The sequence below is a fragment of the Haliotis rubra genome, unplaced genomic scaffold, assembly GCF_003918875.1.
Source record: "Haliotis rubra isolate DU_JTF1 unplaced genomic scaffold, ASM391887v1 Scf164, whole genome shotgun sequence".
Lineage (NCBI taxonomy): Eukaryota > Metazoa > Mollusca > Gastropoda > Lepetellida > Haliotidae > Haliotis > Haliotis rubra.
This window is the reverse complement of record NW_025765603.1, coordinates 1,163,680-1,185,273: the sequence shown is the minus strand read 5'-3', so window position 1 is coordinate 1,185,273 and position 21,594 is coordinate 1,163,680. Positions and strand designations below refer to the sequence as shown.

Sequence of the window (21,594 nt, the reverse complement as noted above, 5' to 3'; positions counted from 1 at the left end):
AGTAAGAATGACAGACTTAGATTCAAAAATAGATTTTAGGAGATTGTTATGAATCTTATGAATCTGACAAAATTCAATACTTTACTAAGTGTAGGGTACCCGTGAAGGTCCGGGTTAGAATATTAACCTTCAGTAACCCATGCTTGTCGTATGAGGCGACTAACAGGGTCGGGTGGTCAGGCTCGCTGACTTGGTTGACACATGTTATCGGTTCCCAATTGCGCAGATCGATGCTAATGTTTATCTCTGGATTGTCTGGTCCAGACTCGATTATTTACAGAATGCCACGATAAAGCTGGAATATTGCTGAGTGTGGCGTAAAACTAAACTCACTCACTCACTATGTGTAGGGGTATACTGACAATCTTTAAGCAGATACTGTTTACAAAGAGTCAGTTTGAGGGATCTGATATGGCTTCAGCAATATTCAGCTTCACACACTGTGTGCACAGAGGGAATCAATCCCTGGTTCAGATCAGTGAATGCTTCACCACTAAGCTAACCAACCTCTCCCTTACAGCAAGTATGGGTACTGAGGACATTTTTGTTAGAGAAATACCTCATACAGTAATGAGTTTCACCCACTTTTCAAAAATTAAGGCTTGCCTTAGACACCGGACTCTTTTCCCACACCAAGCTAACATATTAATATATATTGTTAAAGAAGCACAACAGGTGGCACACTGCCTTCAAATGTGTGTGTTTAGTCTGAACTAGTTTTCTTGAAGTGATGTGTGAAGCACCTGTAACTTGTGGTATTTTTTTCTCAGCTTTTGGTGCTTTTCTCAAAGTACCATATGAAGCATCTGTAAAATCTTCATCTTACCCTCTGGTATTGCTTATCTAAACGGGTGACATTCAGGATGTACTCCGGGAAGCCAATCATATCCACAACTGCATTTGCCTGGAAAACAACACAACACATGCATGTATGCCATACTTCACTGATATGCCATACTTCACTGATAAGCATGCAGGGTTTCTTTGTCCAAAGTCATTGGAGCTCTATGAATAATAGGCCACTAAACAAAAGGTAGGCACACTTTCAACAATCATGGGAGACTTGGGCCTCAACTCTTACCTTCCTGGATTTACAGGACCTGTAGTAAAGATGTTTTAAAGCTTGAGGGATGTTCTCAGGTATGTGAGTGATAATAACCATTGTGGAAGTCGCGGTAGCTGAGCGGGTTAGGCGGCTGACTTTGTGTGCTGGCGACTAGGTGCCTGACTCTGAGGGTGTGAGTTCGAATCCCGGATGGGGCTCAACTTAAAAAGTACTAGAATTTGTACTTTACTAAGAAAGTGTAATCCCAAATATAACATATGTTATGTTCTCACTTCTTTAAGTTGTATACTTTTAATGACATACTGCATGGTAGTTGAAGATATTCATGTTTTAATTCTTGGAGTAATTATGTCAAATTGAATCAGTATGTTTCAACAGTCTTTACAGCTTGTACATCTTTTGATGGCCATCCAAAATCTAATTACTCTGGATTTACAGGACTACACTTGAGCTTGCAGTTTCTGTCAGCCCTAAAATTAAAAAATACTAGGCCACTACCAGCACAATTCTCACAGACACAGTCCCTACCTTTTCCACAGCTGCCTTGCGGGTCTGATCATCCATCCAGTGCAAATGCGGCAAGTTTGTCTTGAAAGCCATCTTAACCTCGTCAATCATCTTCTCAGCCTGAAGCAACGGGGTTTTATACAAATCACCATTAATAACAATTTGTTTCTTTCTTTGACTAAAAACTACATCTAAACTAAAGAACTACATCTTTAATTCACATCTAGTAATGACAAGGAGATATAGTTACTGTACTTTAATCTTTCAATTTCTACATCATACATGTGATATATCATGCCCTGCTGGCGCATCAGTTTCAGGGGAATCCCCTCCAATGACAATTACAACAATCTGGCTGGTCTGTATAACATACAAGAATGTGCACCCCGAATTTACTTCCCATCAAATTCAAGTGGAACCAAACCGATGTACTTATCGATAGACTTTTATACACAAATCTAAATTATGAGAATACTGCTGTTATGAACTGAGTGAGTGAGTGAGTGAGTGAGTGAGTCTTCTACAAGTTTTAGCTGTAAGTGGGTCTGGAATTATGCAAGTGTTTAGTTCAGTTTAGATCAACTGGAGTTCAGATTTCAATAGTATTAGTAGTGAGAGAGAGATTGGGTTTAACACTGGCTTAAGTTGAGAGAGTGAGTCTGCTTTATACAAGGAGTGAGTGAGTGAGTGAGTGAGAGAGTGAGTGAGTGCCTCTTTCACCACTATCATCTCAGAGTGTTACATCAAAGAGGAAAGCCTGAAGTGATCCATATCTAAAACATGCATCGCTCTCATGAAACCAACAAGCAGTCGTAGGGTACATGCAGTAGTCGGTAACTAAAACCTCTGATCACAGGATCTTCAAATGCCTTAAGAATCCTATGCTGATATGCCCAGACTAGAGGGTTCATAGTCAGGGCTTAATGTATTTATATTAAACAAGAGTCACCTAGAAGTTAATTTTGATCAAGCACAACCTACAATTCATCGTAATATTTATGTCTACATGCTCCATGTGTAGGTCAATATATTTCACATTTGTGTCTGAGTAACCCATAATTGTCCAAATTGATCTGTGAACACACTCAATACCTCTGAAGATGGGTTAGATCAGTAGTACATGTTATGTGTAATTTGTGCTGGGGTTCTACACGGCCAGGCATGGTATAAACAAGATTTAGTGACAGAAACACAATTTTATTACAAATTTAGGGATCATGTATGCCTTCATGAAGTGCTTCATTCAGGGTCGCGATACATAAATTATCGCTAATTGTAAAGTCCAGTAGGGGGTGTCTGTCTCATACGTTTGGATGCACTATACGCACCAATATACAGTACATCACTAAACTCTGGTGTGGTAATTTGTCAAGTTTCTCCTCAAACTGTGGCTACTTCATGATCATGTGCATTACTAATTCATATGACACTGTCAGCAAACCAGTCTACATGGTTTTGTTTGGTTCAACTTGGCCGCATGACGACATTTATCCGACGTACGTTCAATCAAGATCCTAAAATCCAGCTGTGAAAGTGTTGGGTGTTGTTACATAGTATAACTGAGACAGAGAGGTCGTTCTCCGTGGGAGATGATTGTGACTATTATCAGCAATATTTACTTACCTGTATTTAAAACAACAAAAGAAGCTATGATTAGAAAAAAGTGTCAAGTATTTTGTTATAACTGCATGTTTTTCTTTAAACAGTTAAAAGTATTTTCATGCGGTTCATGGTAATTTGGAAAAAATTTGTTTCAGTCTTTCTGAAAGTAAATGGGATACTTTCCATCCCCGATATCACATGTATGAACAATGCTAGAGATAGAACTCGCCTTTACTTTGCTAGCCCCTCCTTCACAAACATTGAGCCAGAGCTGATAACGCCACATCTCCTCATTACCTGTCACACCTGAAAACAATGCTAGACATAGAACTTGCTAGCTGGCCTACATCTGGTCCAACCACTTGCTGGCCTACATCTGGTCACACCCACTTGCTAGCTGGCCTAGCTATCTGGTCCAAAGCCTCCTTCTGGCACATCCATTCACACCGAGAGCTGGCCTACATCTGGTCACACCCACTTGCTATCTGGCCTACATCTGGTCACACCCACTTGCTAGCTGGCCTACATCCGTCTCTCACCCACTTGCTAGCTGGCCTACATCTGGTCACACCCACTTGCTATCTGGCCTACATCCTCACACCCCACTTGCTAGCTGGCCTACATCCTACATCTGGTCTACACACTTGCTAATCTGGCCTACATCTGGCCTTGCTAGCTGGCCTACATCTGGTCACACCCACTTGCTAGCTGGCCTACATCTGGTCCAACCACTTGCTAGCTGGCCTACATCACACACCCACTTGCTAGCTGGCCTACATCTGGTCCAACCACTTGCTATCTGGCCTTGCATCCTACATCTGGTCCAACCACTTGCTAGCTGGCCTACATCCGGGTCACACCCACTTGCTAGCTGGCCTACATCTGCTACCCACTGGCTAGCTGGCTACATCTGGTCACACCCAACCACTCTGCTTGCTAGCTGGCCTACATCTGGTCATCCCACACCCACTTGCTAGCTGGCCTACATCTGGTCACACCCACTTGCTAGCTGGCCTACATCTGGTCACACCCACTTGCTAGCTGGCCTACATCCAGTCACACCACCTGGCCTACATCTCTGGCCTGGCCTACATCTGGTCACACCACTTGCTAGCTGGCCTACATCTGGTCACACCCACTTGCTAGCTGGCCTACATCTGGTCTGGCCTACACCCACTTGCTATCTGGCCTACATCTGGGTCCACACCCACTTGCTACTGGCCTACATCTGGTCACACCCACTGGCCTACATCTGGTCACACCCACTTGCTAACTGGCCTATCTGGTCACACTGGCCTACATCTGGTCACACCCACTTGCTATCTGGCCTACATCCACACACCCACTTGCTAGCTGGCCTACATCCAGTCACCTATCTGGCCCACTTGCTAGCTGGCCTACATCCGGTCACACCATCTGGCCTACATCTCCCCACTTGCTAGCTGGCCTACATCTGGTCACACCCACTTGCCTACATCTGGCCTACATCTGGTCCAACCACTTGCTAGCTGGCCTACATCCAGTCACACCCACTTGCTAGCTGGCCTACATCTGGTCACACACCACTTGCTAGCTGGCCTACATCTGGTCACACCCACTTGCTAGCTGGCCTACATCTGGTCACACCCACTTGCTATCTGGCCTACATCTGGTCACACCCACTTGCTATCTGGCCTACATCCAGTCACACCCACTTGCTAGCTGGCCTACATCCAGTCACACCCACTTGCTAGCTGGCCTACATCTGGTCACACCCACTTGCTATCTGGCCTACATCTGGTCCAACCACTTGCTAACTGGCCTACATCTGGTCACACCCCACTTGCTACTTGCCTATCTGGCCTTGCATCTGGCCTACATCCAGTCACACCCCACTTGCTAGCTGGCCTACATCCAGTCACACCCACTTGCTATCTGGCCTACATCTTGCTAGTCCAACCCCACTTGCTGCTGGCTGGCATCTATCTGGCCTACATCCAGTCATCTGGCCTACATCTGGTCACACCCACTTGCTAGCTGGCCTACATCCAGTCACACCCACTTGCTATCTGGCCTACATCCAGTCACACCCACCACAACAAACAGAGAGTCACTCCATCCTAACATCCCAGTCTGCCTCTAGATTGGTTGGTTTGTTGTTTAATGCTGCACCATCATCAGAATCTTGACCAATCCACTGATCAATGGACCAGACCATAGCCCATCCCAAAGGGTTTGTTGTTTAACGCCGCACTCAGCAATATTCCAGCTATATGGCAGCAGTCTGTAAATAATCGAATCTGGACCAGACAATCCAGTGATCAAGATAATGAGCATCGATCTATGCAACTGGGATACAATGACGTGTGTCAACAAAGTCAGTGATCTTGACCACCGATCCTGTCATTCGCCTTTTACGACAAGCATGGGTGCCTGCCTCTACAGCAATTAGTGGCTGCCAGAACAAAATGTTACCTGTCATGACCTGCGTGAATGTCTTCTTGGCTTCTCGGAACGGCTTGGACAGATACGGCGCCAGAGATTTGACTACATGCCACATCAGGTAGTTGTTTAATGTGCTGCAAAACACATGAAAAAGTGAGTGTGAAAAGTTGCATACAGAACTCACTTTGATGAGTCTTTTAAAGGTGTTCCAGCAATACTACAGTGGGAAGTATGTAGGAAGTTTCACAGTTACAGATACCCCTTCACTGACACTGTCTTGTCTTCTTGTTTGTTATGCAAAGCGATTCGATATCAACCAGAACAAAAGTTTGATGAAAGTGTAACCTGTAGATAAACCGACCCTTCTACAGGTTTTTTGATCCTCAAAATTCAGCTTATCTACGGTCAAATACGGTAAGTAATGTTCTCACTTTTTGCCATCATCAGAGGACTTGGCATTACTGAGGATGGCCTTGAGGTTCTTCAAGAACTTGGGGGCATAGACGACAACTTCCTCGGAGGACTTGAGGGTGATGTTGACGACACTCATCATGGAGTTGAAGTAGTGGAGCCAGTTCAGCTGAAAACCAACATGAGTGAGTGACTAAATATTGCGAAATGTTAAAGGGGAACGCTTTATGCAGGTTGACTATCCGTTACTGATTAAAGTGCATGTTGACTATCAGCGACTCACACAGTGGAACTGTTTCTGCATTGAATCTACCTGTTACAGAGTGGAATTGTTTCTGCATGTTGACTATCTGTTATTTACAAAGGGGAACTGTCTCTGCATGTTGACTATCTGTTACTTACAAAGGGGAACTGTTTCTGCATGTCGACTCTCTGTTACTTACAAAGGGGAACTGTTTCTGCAAGTCGACTATCTGTTACTTACAAAGGGGAACTGTTTCTGCATGTTGACTATCTGTTACTTACAAAGGGGAACTGTTTCTGCATGTCGACTATCTGTTACTTTCAAAGGGGAACTGTTCCTGCATGTCGACTATCTGTTACAGAATGGAACTCTTTCTGCATGTCGACTATCTGTTACTTACAAAGGGGAACTGTTTTTGCATGTTGACTATCTGTTACTTACAAAGGGGAACTGTTCCTGCATGTCGACTATCTGTTACTTACAAAGGGGAACTGTTTTTGCATGTCGACTATCTGTTACTTACAAAGGGGAACTGTCTCTGCATGTCGACTATCTGTTACTTACAAAGGGGAACTGTTTTTGCATGTCAACTATCTGTTACTTACAAAGGGGAACTGTTCCTGCATGTCGACTATCTGTTACTTACAAAGGGGAACTGTTTCTGCATGTCGACTATCTAACACTCACACAAGATAACTGTCTCTGCATGTCGACTATCCGTTACTTACAAAGGGGAACTGTTTCTGCATGTTGACTATCTGTTTCTTACAAAGGGGAACTGTTCCTGCATGTCGACTATCCATTACTTACAAAGCGGAACTGTTTCTGTATGTCGACTTTTTGTTACTTACAAAGGGGAACTGTTCCTGCATGTCAACTATCTGTTACTTACAAAGGGGAACTGTTTCTGCATGTCCACTATCCGCATCTTGTGGTAGTTTTTCTCCTCATCGCGTCTGTCCTTTGCCGGGATAGTGATCTGGAAACAGCTTCCAGTATATACCAGTATATATAATAGCCCAAGAGAACGTAAGCATTAGGCTTAAAAAAAACATACACGGGAATAAAACTGTTCACACGGCAGAGCTCGGCTACGCAGTGCTGGCATACTAAGCTACAAGGGACTTTAACATGGACTTTCAGCTCAGACACATTATTTACATCCAAGTCAGCCAGACCCTACTTTATGCCATTAGGTGTTACAAGAACCAGGAAGTGACAAAACCACAATGATGTAGCTCCAAAACACTGGTTTTCAATTGTTGGGTTGTTTTGATTCAATTCAAGCATTGCTCTGTGATCATGATTTGTATGTTTTGCTGAAATGTTTTCACGGGTATCCAAATATTCTTTAACAGAAAGTATGTGTGGTTGGCTTTATTGATTTTGGTTCAGGGGGGTTGGGTAGCCTAGTGGTTAAACCGTTGGCTCGCCATGCTGAAGACCTGGGTTCAATTGCCCACATGGGTACAATGTGTTAAGCCCATTTCCTGGTGTTCCCTGCCTCGATATTGCTGGAATATTGCTAAAAGCAGCGTAAGACCATACTGACTGACTGACTTGGCTGAGTGGGGCATGTGTGAGTGTTATGTTGCAACCAATGGAAAGAATTGTCTGTCTGTTGGTGAATTATGGTATCCTTGACCACAAAGCACCATGCCATCCCCATGCTACCCAATAGAAGGGCACCCATTAGAAACCACAATTACAGAGAAGTGCCTACCTCAGCAATTTTTGTTTCAAACTCTATAACTTTCAACATGTCATCCCTGGTAGCGTTGCGATCCTCAGCTCCAAGCAGCATCCCCAGCGTCGTCATGTACTCCAGGTACGCTGACAATACCTACAACGTGACCAACAACTACATCAGTAAGCTGTGCATGTGCTGCTAATGCTTGTCTCTGAAAGGAGGTTAAAACCAGATCAATTCATGTCAAAAAGTTGGAATCTGCATCTAATCTTCAGCTCAATACCAATCTAATGAAGATTATTGATTATTCTATATTTTTTCATCCACACTGATGGGAAACATCAATATTTATTGTACAAAATGGAAATTGCTTAATTACAAATTGGGACTTCAAGAATAGATTCTGACATTTTAAGTGCCGAGAAATAAGCAGATTTGTTTTTATTACTACACCCAAGAGTTAAAGTTGTTGTAAACTGCATACCATATTTCAACATTTAGGAATGAAAACTGCCAAAAATATTCAAGTCTTGATCAGGCAAACCAGGATAACTCATCATACTCAGGAGTATTCCAGCTACAAGATGTCGATCTGTATAATAATTAGGTAAAGGACCAGACAATCCACTGATTGATATATTGACATTCAATCCACAGCATTTTGGTATGATGACAAACAATGAACCAAGTCACTGAACCAGACTAAATAGGTTACTGGGGACCTATATCCTTACTTGAATCCTCACAGGGAGACAAGCGTCGTTTTCAGGGGACCTGTATTCTTAATCTGAATCCCCACATGGAGACAAGAATTGGTTGCTAGGGACCAGTATTCTTAACCTGAATCCCCACTGGGAGACAAGCATCGGTTGCTAGGGACCTGTATTCTTGATCTGAATCCCCACAGGGACTCAAGCATTGGTTACAGAGGACCTATTTACAGATTTAATATAATATAATATTGTAGCATGCCAAATATCCAATCACTTAACTATTGCTCATGGCGCTACATCCAAAGATGCTGACATTATTATCAAGAGTACAATCCAACTTCATTTCAGCTCTTTGGGGAGAGTGATGTAATCAATTAGTGTTGGCGATCCCTACACCTTTACATAACAATTTCCTTATGTCGACCCAAAGCAACTTATCATTGATCTGGGTAAGTTTCAGTGCCAATCTTCATGAACCTCTGTTAAAGTCCTTAATGGTCTCATTAACTGGCTGGGAGACACCTTGAGGCATTCTCAGCACTTCGTATGGTCTATATCAGGATCATATTTACACTTTGCCCATAATGAGAAACACATCAGCCTAAAATCAATACACCCTGATACATCAGCCATGTTTTTTGCAATGCTCTGTTAGACATAATGGTAACGGGGTGTTAAGATGATGGAACTGGAATATTTTAAAAATAGTTATTGTATGAACAAAATTCATGCAAATGCTTCTACAAGATAGATTTTAGCAAAAAAAAAAGAAAAAAAAAAGAAGAGATGAAAGCAAAAAAAAGAGAGAAAAAATACATCCACTGGATGTTCTGCAGAATTTTCTCCCGCATAATATTTAAAAAAATGTCTGGCTTCCCAAAAAATATTTTCGTGCATGTTTTTACTAGCACTAACTAAAACATATTCAATCTGAAACAAAGTGCCCAGCTCCATCTCCAACACCTACTGATGGATCTAAATGGATGACGTACCTTGTCGTCAGTAATGGATTTATTGAGATAGTAGTCCCTCTCAGGTAGGCCAAGACCGCTCTGATCAACCTGCAACACAAAATTGATTTACACACACTTTCTCTGTGGAGTCCACTTTCACTGACACTGTTCACAGAGAGATGTTCCTGACTCTCAGCAAGGAAGCATTGTATGGGCTGAAAATATACTGCTTATTGGAATTGATTTTCGTAATGTTTGGACGAACCGCCAAAGGTGTAAGTTGTCTGGTTCAAACAACGAGCACTAAGTACATAGAGAAATGAGTGTGAGAGTGATGCTGGTTTATACTGCAGTCAACACTATATCAGGGCAGGTCATCTCAGGTCAGGTCATTAGTGAGTGAGTGAGTTTTAGTTTCAAACTGATTCAAATAGTATTTCATTTGTATTATCATAAACACGAGTGAGTGAGTTTTAGTTTAACATTGCTTCAAATAGTATTTCATTTGTATTATCATAAACTCAGGTGAGTAAGTTTTAGTTTCACACTGATTTAAATAAAAGTGAGTGAGTTTAATCTTGCACTGCTTTCAATACACTAGTGTGTAAGTGAGTGAGTTTGGGTTTAACTCTGCTTTGTACAGTATTTCAGTTACATCATTGTATGTCAGCTCATTAATGAAAGACTGAGTGACTGAGTGAATGAGTGGCTGAGTGAGTCTAGATATATCATGCCATGTTAGGAGGAAAGCCTAAAGTAATATTTGTTTGAGCACTGAATACTTTGAACATAAAATTTACGGGGTGGTGGCTAGGTGTGTGTGTGTGGTGTGTGTGGGGGGGCATTCACGTTGTACATAAAATCATCAGCAGTTCCCCAGCCTTTAATTATGAACAGTCCCTAAGGTCTTTGAATGGTGTTATACAGAGTGACAAGTCTTGCTTGATCACAGTGTAGCAATTCATAGTGACATGTACCTAGAATTGTGATAACGAGTGAGTGAGTGAGTTTAGTTTTACGCTGATTTTAGCAATATTCCAGCAATATCACGGCTGGGAATACCAGAAATAGGCATCACACATTGTATCCATGTGGGGAATTGATAATCATGTGAATGCAACAGTCATCAGTGATTGGTGTCTGTTAGGCAATAACAGTTGAATAACTGTAACACCAGACATCTTTTTTAAGGCTGCAGCACAGGAGGCTCAGGAAATTCAGTTTGCCTGGTCCATGGAGCATCCTCAATCGTGTCCTACTTCAAAACTAGAACCACGGATATTACCAACCAGATTGTGATACCATCCACAGTATCCTAATTACATAACGGACACATCAAACAAACAGATAATGTTCACTAATCCTTTTTGTGCCTCAACCAAGATGAAAGCCCAGGTTTATCAAGATGGCCGCCAAGTGAAATGACAGCTGCATGACAGGCGATGTGATAGGTCGTGAGCAAAGTCCAACTTGACAGTTTTCTCAATGTTCCAATAATCTCTTATTCGTGATGATGTTATTTTAGGAGCTCTTCTTCAAATAAGTACACAGGGATTACTTCTGACTTCATGCAAATTGAAGTAGGGTTTTAGTGGATTCTGACAAAACACATGATATAGCCTTGGAAAATCATTTTAAAGACTAGTTCAGGGAACTAGTGTAAACCGTATTTCACTGCTAGACCTGCTTGAATATGTTTTTTACCATGTTCACAATTTCCAGAAGGTTTATTAACTTCCAACTTAAAGTAAAACTGCAGGATTCAGAATCAAAGCCCTCAAATGCCAATATTCAGTGAGGATTACCATCGTTAGAGTTTTACTTCAACACAATTTCGAGGTCGTAGTCTAGAATGCTGTTATGATCAGGTCATATCTTCAGCCTGGCGTTGTCATGGGCAACCCAAGTAATTTCTCCTGCAGGTTTTAGTGACACATATTTGGAATTAACCTGTTATACATGCAACCTCTAAAACATCTGAACGTCCATAAAACTTGTAATATATTCCTAATGCTTATGAAATTTTAGGTAACATTACAATGATATCTGTTGTAATAAACACTTAAGATACCACTGATATCGGATAAAAATAATAGAGGAATTCTGGGATATTCAAGAAGGACACACACACATGTTCACCGGAGCCTATTTATAGGGTCTCACAGTACTATTGTCTAGGTACACAAACAAAACATCATCGACTAAATTCTCTTCACATCAAAGATCCAGTTAGATTCCCAAATAAAGTTCAATGTGTGAAGCCGATTTCTTGTGCTGTGACATTGCTTGGATAGTGGTGAAAACCAGATACACTCCCATCCCTAACAGGGGTGGTGGGGTAACCTAGTGCTTAAGGCATTCATTTGTCATGTTGAAGACCCGGGTTCGATTCCCCACATGGGCACAATGTGTGAAGCAGATTTCTGATGTCCTGTGCATTGAAATTGCTGGAATATTGCTAAAGGTAAAGTCAAACTCACTCACTCATCAATCTCTTACGGTGCATTAAACAGTTCTAATCTTTTCATCAATCAGAAGGAAAGTGATTAGGCAAATCACTACTGCTTGGGAGATCGCTGTTGGTGTTGTATAGTGAGCAGATCTCTACACTGAAAATATTTGGCTTAAACTAGAATGCTCTATTTAAGGACCAAGCAAACAAAATGTTTCTTTTTTGACTTAAAAATGTTGTTAAACCACAGTGAGCAATATGCAAATTATGTCACGTCATACACACATTCATGCCAGTGGTGGACAATACCACAACACACAACCCTGTCAAGGAACACAGACACACAATCAGCCAGGTCACACATTCTGACTACTCAAACTTGGATTATTCTGACAGATTGCCTTTGAAAGTTGAAGCTCAGGATCCAAAGATACTGGAATGAAATCTGATTTAACCTTATGGTTCTGAGCCTGTTAACAAAATATTGACTGTACCAGTAACACCTGTATCACTGTAACATTAAGTTGGTTCAATGTACCGTATTTCCTCTAATAAGCACCGGGTTTCTAATAAGCACCAGGCCTCTAATAAGTGCCAGGTCTCTAATAAGCCCGGGTGTCTAATAAGCACCAGGTCTCTAATAAGCACTGGGTCTCTAATAAGCACCAGGCCTCTAATACCGGTAAGTGCCAGGGGTAAAGCAGCGGTTAAAGAAATAAGCAGAGGGTACATTTTGTATAAATGTATTCTCCCTTGATCCCAAAATCGATTTATTAAGGAATGGTCCCTAACTTTGAAGCAACAGACACTAACAATTAATTGCGGTACAGCCAGTAAGTGCAATAAGTGCTGGGCATCTAATAAGCTCTAGGTCCGGAAGTCTGTTAAAAAAAATAAGCGCCCAGGCACTTATCAGAAGAAATATGGTAACAGAAATACTGTTCAAAGTGGTCTTGAACCCAACTCATTCACAAGTCTACACAACTAACTAGACCTGGGTTCGATTCCCCACATGGGTACAATGTGTGAAGCCACTTTCTGGGGTCCCAGCTATGTTCTGCTGGAATATTGCTATAAACGATAGGGGTGTCGCAATACGCGAATGTATCGATGCATCGATACATTTTTACTGACAATACGATACGCGATACATGCTTGCGTGTATCGATTCCTATTTTAAAACTTTATCGATTCAAATTTTTATGCTATATCAATCTCCTTCAAAGTCTTGATAGTAAAATTATACTAGATCGCTCCGATAAATAGATGTAGCTAGCTTTACTTAAAAAATAGGTTGGAAACTAACAGCTTTTGTGATTGGCTAGACTATTTTGATGGACCAATCAGCGAGTGCGTACGTTGCCGGTAAGGTAATGCTATGAAAAGGCACGAAAATTATGTATCGCGATACGTTGGTATCGTATCGTGACCTTAAAATCGTGATACGTATCGTATCGTGAGATTGGTGTATCGTGACACCCCTAATAATCGATGTAAAACTAACCTCACACACTCACTCATGTGATTTGATCTAGTTAGCTAATATTTAGTGTCATGTACCAGCATATGGTTCAATAGTTTTTGGGTTGAGAGAGTTTATAGTGTAATATTAACTATACAACACACTGGATAACTGAATAAATTCAAAAGTATCACTATAATCATCACCATTAATATGGAAACGAGGTCTATCAACTCACCAAGAGTATATTCCTAGAGGAGTTGCGATCGTTTCCCCCGACCCACATGTTGAACAGGGGACTGACATCGATCATGTGCACCTTCTCCACGGCTGTCTGCAGGTTCCAGGTGTTCTGTTGCCACGTTCCAGACTTATTGGAGATGCCCCACCCCCCAAGGCCTCGCATGATGTCCAGCAGGGGCTGGGCTCCCAACGTCTCCACCGTCTTGTTTTTGTCCATACATGACTCAAAGTACGCCTGGGCCTTCCTCTCCGCAACACTGCGTGTCTTCACTGACACCTTCTCTGCAAGAATATATAGGATAAATAAGATAATATAACAGTCAAACTGGCAAAAATATATCGTTGGTAAATCAGTAATTACATGGATTGGTTGCAGTCCTATCAAGATGAAGCATAGCCCAGTTTATTTAATCAGTAAGTAAAGTAGACGCAACAATCAAATTTTGTGTGTCAATTGTGTCTGGTCACACTGTGGAAATTTTGTATTGTCCATTGTCATCTTGCCTCAAACAGAAGCACGGTACTGTTTGTACATAATACCATATAATCAAACAGAAGCACGGTATTGTTTGTACATAATACCATATAATCAAACAGAAGCACGGTACTGTTTGTACATAATACCATATAATCAAACAGAAGCACGGTACTGTTTGTACATAATACCATATAATCAAACAGAAGCACGGTACTGTTTGTACATAATACCATATAATCAAACAGAAGCACGGTACTGTTTGTACATAATACCATATAAGCAGTTTGGCTGGCTACATAAACAGTGTTCAGATATGCGAATGGAGACAGTTTTTGCTGCAAGCACCAATTTGTCGATAAATGGTAACAGGTCTAGCTGCAAGCACCAATATGTCAGTGAAAGATGACAGTTCTTGTTCAGGCCTACCAAAGAAAACTTTCCCACTGTGCAGAAAAACGCAGAAAAGCCCACATTAATCCTGGAAATAGCAACATAAACACATTACCTCGCTACTGAAACAGTAAAAACGGCAACGTAAAAACTATGAAACTGCAACATTTTTATATCAGCGAACTTTGACCTCTACTGCGCATGCGCATTACGATCCCGGCTTCTTTCCAATTTCCGAGCAACCGTGAATCACCTCGCGTGGAAAAAGTATTAAATATGTCGAAATAGTTGCTGTCAATCGTTTCATACGAATGGAAAGTAAACTAAACAAGTGTGCACACAAGTATTATGATGATAAATGCCAAATAACACAACAGAAATACTTAAAAAGGAATGTTACTTTTGTCCAAGCTGGAAAATGTCAACATGCGGTCGAGACTTCCTCTTCCATGTGCGCATGCGCAAAATCGAAGTTGCGGGCTTCGTGTCTTATGATGCAGTGTTAGCGATTTAAAGTTGCCGTTTTAACTGTTTCGGTAGCGAGGTATTATGTTTATGTTGCTATTTCCACGATTAATGTGGGCTTTTCTGCGTTTTTCTGCACAGTGGGAAAGTTTTCTTTGGTAGGCCTGTTGTTGCAAGCACCAATTTGTCAGTGAATGGTATCAGTTCTTGCTGCAAGCACCAATTTGTCAGTGAATGGTATCAGTTCTAGCTGCATGCACGACTTTGTCAGTGAATGGTAACAGTTCTAGCTGCAAGCACCAACTGTCAGTGAATGGTGACAGTTCTCAAAACAAGCACAAATACATGACACAACAACACAAGGCAGCACCTACCGAGGACGTTCTTCATGACCAGTTGGTTCTCCTGCCACAGCACACTGAACGTGCCCCACCTGCTGTGGCCTGATGGGATAGGGTGGGACTTGATCCAACCCCCCACAGGCATACTGGAAGAAGTCCTGGCAAGGGTCGGCACTGCGGTCCATGGTGGTGATGATTGAGCTGGCTACTGTCACACACTCGGGAGTCATGCAGTAATCTGAAGGAAAAACAGGCATACACATCATTTCTTGAGTGAGTGAGCGAGACTGTGGTTTACAATACTTTTAGCAATATTCCAGCACTACCATAGCAGGGGAAACCTGAAATGGAGTGAGTGAGTGAGTTGAGTTTTACTCTGCTTACACAAACTCCAGCAATGTCACAAAAGGTGCCACACTTTGATCCCAAGTGGGAAATCAGTTAATATAAATATCGTATAATAATAATAATATCTTGTGATATGCATTACTTAACAGTGAGGTGTAAAGGATTTGACAATGTGCATGTGCGTGTACATGAGATTACGTGACACTGACATTTGCATAGAACAAATATACAATGATCACATATTTCTCTAGTTAACCTTTGCACTAGGGCTGTGCAATTTAACCGGTTTACCGGTATTAACCAGTTCAGACATGAAAACGATATGTATTTCGATACGCTGATCGAAAACCGGTATTTTGACATGCATTCGGAAAACCTCGTAACACTCGGAAACCTTGATGATCGTGGCAACTGTGGTAATGGTGATGGGAATGATCGTGGTGAAAATTACATTTAACTGAGAAAAGCAAGATTTATGGATGTCAACTTCTATATAGTGAATGAAGTTGACATACATAAATCTTGCTTTTCTTATGCATTCCACTTCTAAAGGCCCTTCAAAGATTTTACATTTAACTGGATTGTTAAGTTCGGTTTGAAGTTGTGTTCTTAATTTTTATTCAAGTGTTTCACAATGTTTTGGATCTGAATGTTTTAAATATTTACTCATTAATGACCAATGATCCCTGATATGTCCTGACCAGGTCAAGTTGCTGTCTAAAATCTCAGGGCTTTTTTGAGAGTGGAGAAACTAGTTCAAACTAGAAACCACTGTGTTGGTGTTTTCCTTGTTTCATTTGTGTCAAATATTATTTAGATTTTTATTTTGTCATGATTAAAAACTTTTATTAAAGCTTTATCAAGCATAGTGATTTTGTTGTGTTTTTCCTTTATAAATAAAGCTCCCGCAGTTTAACATGGAACTCATTTTTACCATATCTTTAAGACTGTATAGCCCTGTTAAAGGCAAACTAATATAAGAAACATGGAAAACCAAGCTCACCCGTTCCTTTCCTCAGGTCCTGAAGTTGTGACTCCCTGACGGCCAAGATGGCGGCAATGACGATGAGAGAGATGGCGAGGATGATGAGAAGAATGATGAGAACCTTCTCTAAGGTGGTCTTTCTCTGCCACAGAGTCAACCCCCCCTTGAACACGATCCCAGGATGAAAGTCAACAGCAGGCGGTGTGCCCCCATTGGATATCGTGTCGTCGTCATCAAAGTTTGTACGCTTGTAGCGTTGACCAGACATCTGGAAGTAAACAAAATTTATGAAGATTTTCTTGTAAACCTTCTGATATTGAACAGCTGAAATAACACCACTGTGCACAGTATGTCAGTTATATCACATCATGCCAGCTTTAGAACTGGTCTTCAGCAACCCATGATTATTGTAAGAGGCGACTAATGGGATCTGGTAGTCAGGCTCATGGAGTTGGTTGACACATGACATCGTATCCCCATTGCATCGATTGATGCTCATGCTGTTGATCACTGGATTGTCTGGTCCAGAAAATGGCAAAGGCGGGCCCTATTGTGCATGTGCCATTAGTGATATCTTATGTCAAGAGGTGTTAGCAACTGTAACTTGGTCCGACAGGAATCCAGAACTCATACCCAAAGGGCATGTTTGGGACACTATGGGTAACAAGATATGCCAGAGAGGTCCTCCTGTACAGTCCTGTACAAAATCTTGATTACTGAAACGTCCCCTCCATCAAGAATGGAACTGTATCCAAAAGAGCATGTTTGGGACACTATGGGTAACAAGATATGCCAGAGTGAGTGAGTGAGTCTGGACCAGACAATCCAGTGATCAACAGCATGAGCATCGATCTGTGCAAATAGGAACTGATAATGTGTAGTGGTGTGACGATTCATTGATACGCATAGATGCATCGATCCATGGACCACCGATACAGTGAATCGATACAAAGTTTTACATTGGTGTATATCCCAATACGATACTTCATATGGGCCACGATACATCAATGTTTTTTGCTGAATCACGATATCTGTCAAGAAAGACTTACTTTTCTTTGATGATTAAAATGTTACTCATTTTCCCTTCATAAGTTTCTCGGAAATCCTTGCGTAAGGAACTGTGTCAAACATAGCAGTCGCATTTTATTAACATTCACAAAGTCTGTGTATAAACTTAATTATCTCATTTACGAATGAACATTGAAAAACGCTGCCGGAATTTAGCGAAATACTTTAAAATGGTTTTGTTTTGATCTTAAGGTGTTTCATAGTTGATGTTAGAATTAAAGATTTTAGTATAGTGATACCTATCGTATCGCCACCCTTATATCGGGATTCATATCGTATCGCAGCTTCAGTGCACAATACTTTGGCAATATATCGTCGTGACTAAAATTTTAGTATCATGATGTATCGCATTGCAGGTTGTATGCCAATACCAGCACTAATGATGTGTCAACCAAGTCAGTGAGCCTGACCACCCGATCCCGTTAGTCGCCTCTTACGACAAGCATGGGTTATTGAAGATCAATATTCTAACCCGGATCTTCATGGGTGAGATATGTCTGAGAGAGATCCTCCAGTACAAAATCCTGATGTACTAAAACATCCCCTCCATAAAAAAAATCGAATGCAGTACCTCACCAAAGATCAGCATCTGATACAGTCAATGAGGAGGAAGGTCAAGGAAGTTACCGCAGTTGGAGCTACACCAGATATTGACAGTGCTCGTCTACAGATACTCAAGTGGTGTCTTGAGCACTGTATGCCAGAATCTTGAATACGACTGCACTACAAAATCAGTCATTTTTTTTTGCCATGTTTGCTTTCTTGAATAAACTACAGCTTTTCATTCTTATTTGAGTTTAGATTTACCATTCAATTATTCCTTTTTAAGGTCAATTTATAAAGTCAAATTGAGGTTTGGATGAGATCCTTTGCTATGGATAATGGTAACACGTGTTCATATGACTCTGTGGATACTTTGTAATTGGACCGATTTGCACGTCACCTTCAAAGGGACTTTGACATCTCATGTTTGTTCTTAACGCCATACCGACAATTTTCCAGTTACATCAATAGAGTCAATTCAGTGATTGTAGTCATGAGCATCAGGCTACATAATCGGGATGTGGATATGTGCATCAATCAATACAGAGAGCCTGACTGCCTGATACCTCAAGCATGGAGAGCTTAAGACCAATTCTAACCAGGATTTTCATGGGTCTGCTTGACAACTGACACAGCCATGACAGGTAATGAGGTAATTATTGAGGTCAATCATAATGATTTCATGGTTCTAAGATTTTTCATGAATCACCTGGAAATTTTATGAATTTTCAAACAAATGACCCCTTATGACCTCTCAGATATCATCCAAAATTTCAATCTTATTGACCCGTGAATTGATCTTTAGTAACCCATGCTTGTCGTAAGAGGCGATTAACGGGATGGAGTGGTCAGGCTCGCTGACTCAATGTTCATGCTGTTGATCACTGGATTGTCTGGTCCAGACTTGATTATTTACAGACCGCAGCCATATAGCTGGAATATTGCCAAGTGTGCCATAAATCTAAACTCACTCACTCATTCCAGCCCTACAATAAATATACTCTTTCAACAAATTCTATTAAAAACACTGAAATCAATATTTACAAAATCTATTGTGATGCTAAGGTCATGCTGAGTGACCTTGACCTTCAATGCCATCCAATCATGATATGTCCAAAAAAATTCCCTAGCCTTCAGCTGCTGTCATCATCATATGGTTGAGAAAAACAATTTGTCTGCGGCTGAGCTCCAAACAATACATTAAGTAGCACCTTCCCTACTCTACTGGTCAGTCTTTGTTGGTAATGCAGTTTAATCACATTTCATGAACCTCATCATCACCTTGACCATTCGTGGGAAACGCCACGTCATCTGAGGCATCCCATAACACTCAGTAACATGCTTTTCATCAAAATGCTATTTCCCTATCAAAAGGTTCAGTGGTCCCTTGGGAACTCCATAACCTTCAAGACCTGTGCTGTTCCTTGTAGGTCGACTACTGTGCTCGATGTGATCGACCATCGTTGGAACTAATCTGACTAATCATCCATGTTCGATAGCATTGATGTGCCTCGTCCTGCCTGTGGGCATGTATTGATTTTCCCATCTCACCTATGTATTGCATGACGACGGCCACCACAAGAAAGGATGTGAACTAACTTGGCTGCAGGTTCGCATGTCACACAGACTCAGATCACACTGTACTTATTTTATGGCTTGCGTTTTTCCAAAAACAAATTATCTCAAGTAGTTCGATGAGTATGGTTAAAATTTGATAATTAACTAATGGATTTGACATAACTACTTGTTGTTTGGTTTGTTTACTGTGGAACATTTATGGTCCAAGGCCTATTCCACAGAGATCTAAGCATTGTGAATGTCGCAATTCTGTGTGAAATGTGGAGGAGTTACATCATATTAGTGCTAAAACCTTGCTCTGGAATAAAGCAATACAAGTGACTTTAGTGCTAAGACTTTCACGGTTATGCTAAAAAAAACGGAACTATGATAGGCATAGTGCTTAAGACATAATTTCACGTTCATGTTAAAGAATGGGAATGGACTCCTGAGAAGGCTAAAAAACATTTTTTTCAAGTCTGAGAATTTGCCACATCGCCCTGAGCGTGGGTCAATCACAGATTTGACCATTCCAAACATGGGCCATGGGGCATGAACAGTTTGGGAGTCCTGGCTCTAAGATCGAAGCTGTAAAACACTGAGCTAGCATGCACATTGTGACTGTAACTCTATGACTACTGTTTGTCAATGTCTAAGCATGGAAAACAGTTGTACTAAGGCTGCTTACCATTAAGGCCCACGGCACAAATGTGCAAACCGATTCCATCTGTACTGGAGGTAAAGAACTGTTTCTACATCAGAAGCATGTATTCATGAATTGTGATGAGACCAGGTTGTGCAAAGGAAGAGTATATCCTGCTCCAACAATGGTACCATCATAAACACATGCAATGGCAAGTCAATTGTTTAGATGGAAATCCATGAGAACACATATTACAAGTCAAAGATAGGAATTGGATCAGACATCATGTTTGTGACCTGTGTCAAGTTCATAAATGTCTACACAAAACATTTTGAAAGCTTTACTATGGCTCTGTATGTTGTACCCTTGAACATACATGAGTTGTATAGCACTCATTTAAATCTCAATTGTATCACAAAATGTGTGTAATCTATACATCAAAGGCTAAATATTGCTGGAATCTTGCTTGACAGAAAGGGAAAGTTGACCATTGGAAAGATGAAGCCATCCCTCTTGTGATACAGACTTGTTAGTTTCATGTGTAGATTTAACAATCACTGAACTACCCATAGTCATGCTGTCAAACAAGCAACATATTACAATATACTGGCAGACAGAAGATGGCCTGACCCGCCAACTTGACCCTTGAAATAAATAATATGCCTTAGGGAACTGTGTGTGAGTATCGATCATTGATTGGTCCATATAAAAAAAGGTTGTCTGTTATTCCTGCTGGCAGACAGTTGACATCTTTACCAAAGCATTTTTCCTTCGCTGTAGTGTTTCCCAAGATAACTAGCTCCAGACCCTTACACTAGATGCGGGAGTGTATGTTCACAGTAATTACCATGTCTGTTTTATTGTAAGGATTCTGGGGCACTACGATTTCCCAACACATCATGCTTGTTTCACTGTAAGGATATTGGAGCACTATAGTTTCCCAACACACCAAACTTGTTTTACTATAAGGACTCTTAGGCACTATGGTTTCCCAACACATCAAACTTGT

General features: G+C 41.1%; 1 protein-coding gene across 1 annotated transcript in view; it reads right to left on the bottom strand.

Annotated features, from left to right (window-relative positions):
- Positions 1-21,594, bottom strand: part of LOC124271892 (endothelin-converting enzyme homolog) — a 72,550-nt gene that overhangs the window by 16,973 nt on the left and 33,983 nt on the right. Inside the window, 12 exon segments of the mRNA XM_046707060.1 lie at positions 827-904; positions 1,595-1,693; positions 3,405-3,481; positions 5,630-5,733; positions 6,031-6,179; positions 7,147-7,233; positions 7,978-8,097; positions 9,650-9,718; positions 13,763-14,049; positions 15,475-15,577; positions 15,579-15,679; positions 16,793-17,042. Of these exon segments, the coding sequence (XP_046563016.1) occupies positions 827-904; positions 1,595-1,693; positions 3,405-3,481; positions 5,630-5,733; positions 6,031-6,179; positions 7,147-7,233; positions 7,978-8,097; positions 9,650-9,718; positions 13,763-14,049; positions 15,475-15,577; positions 15,579-15,679; positions 16,793-17,042 (1,524 nt within the window).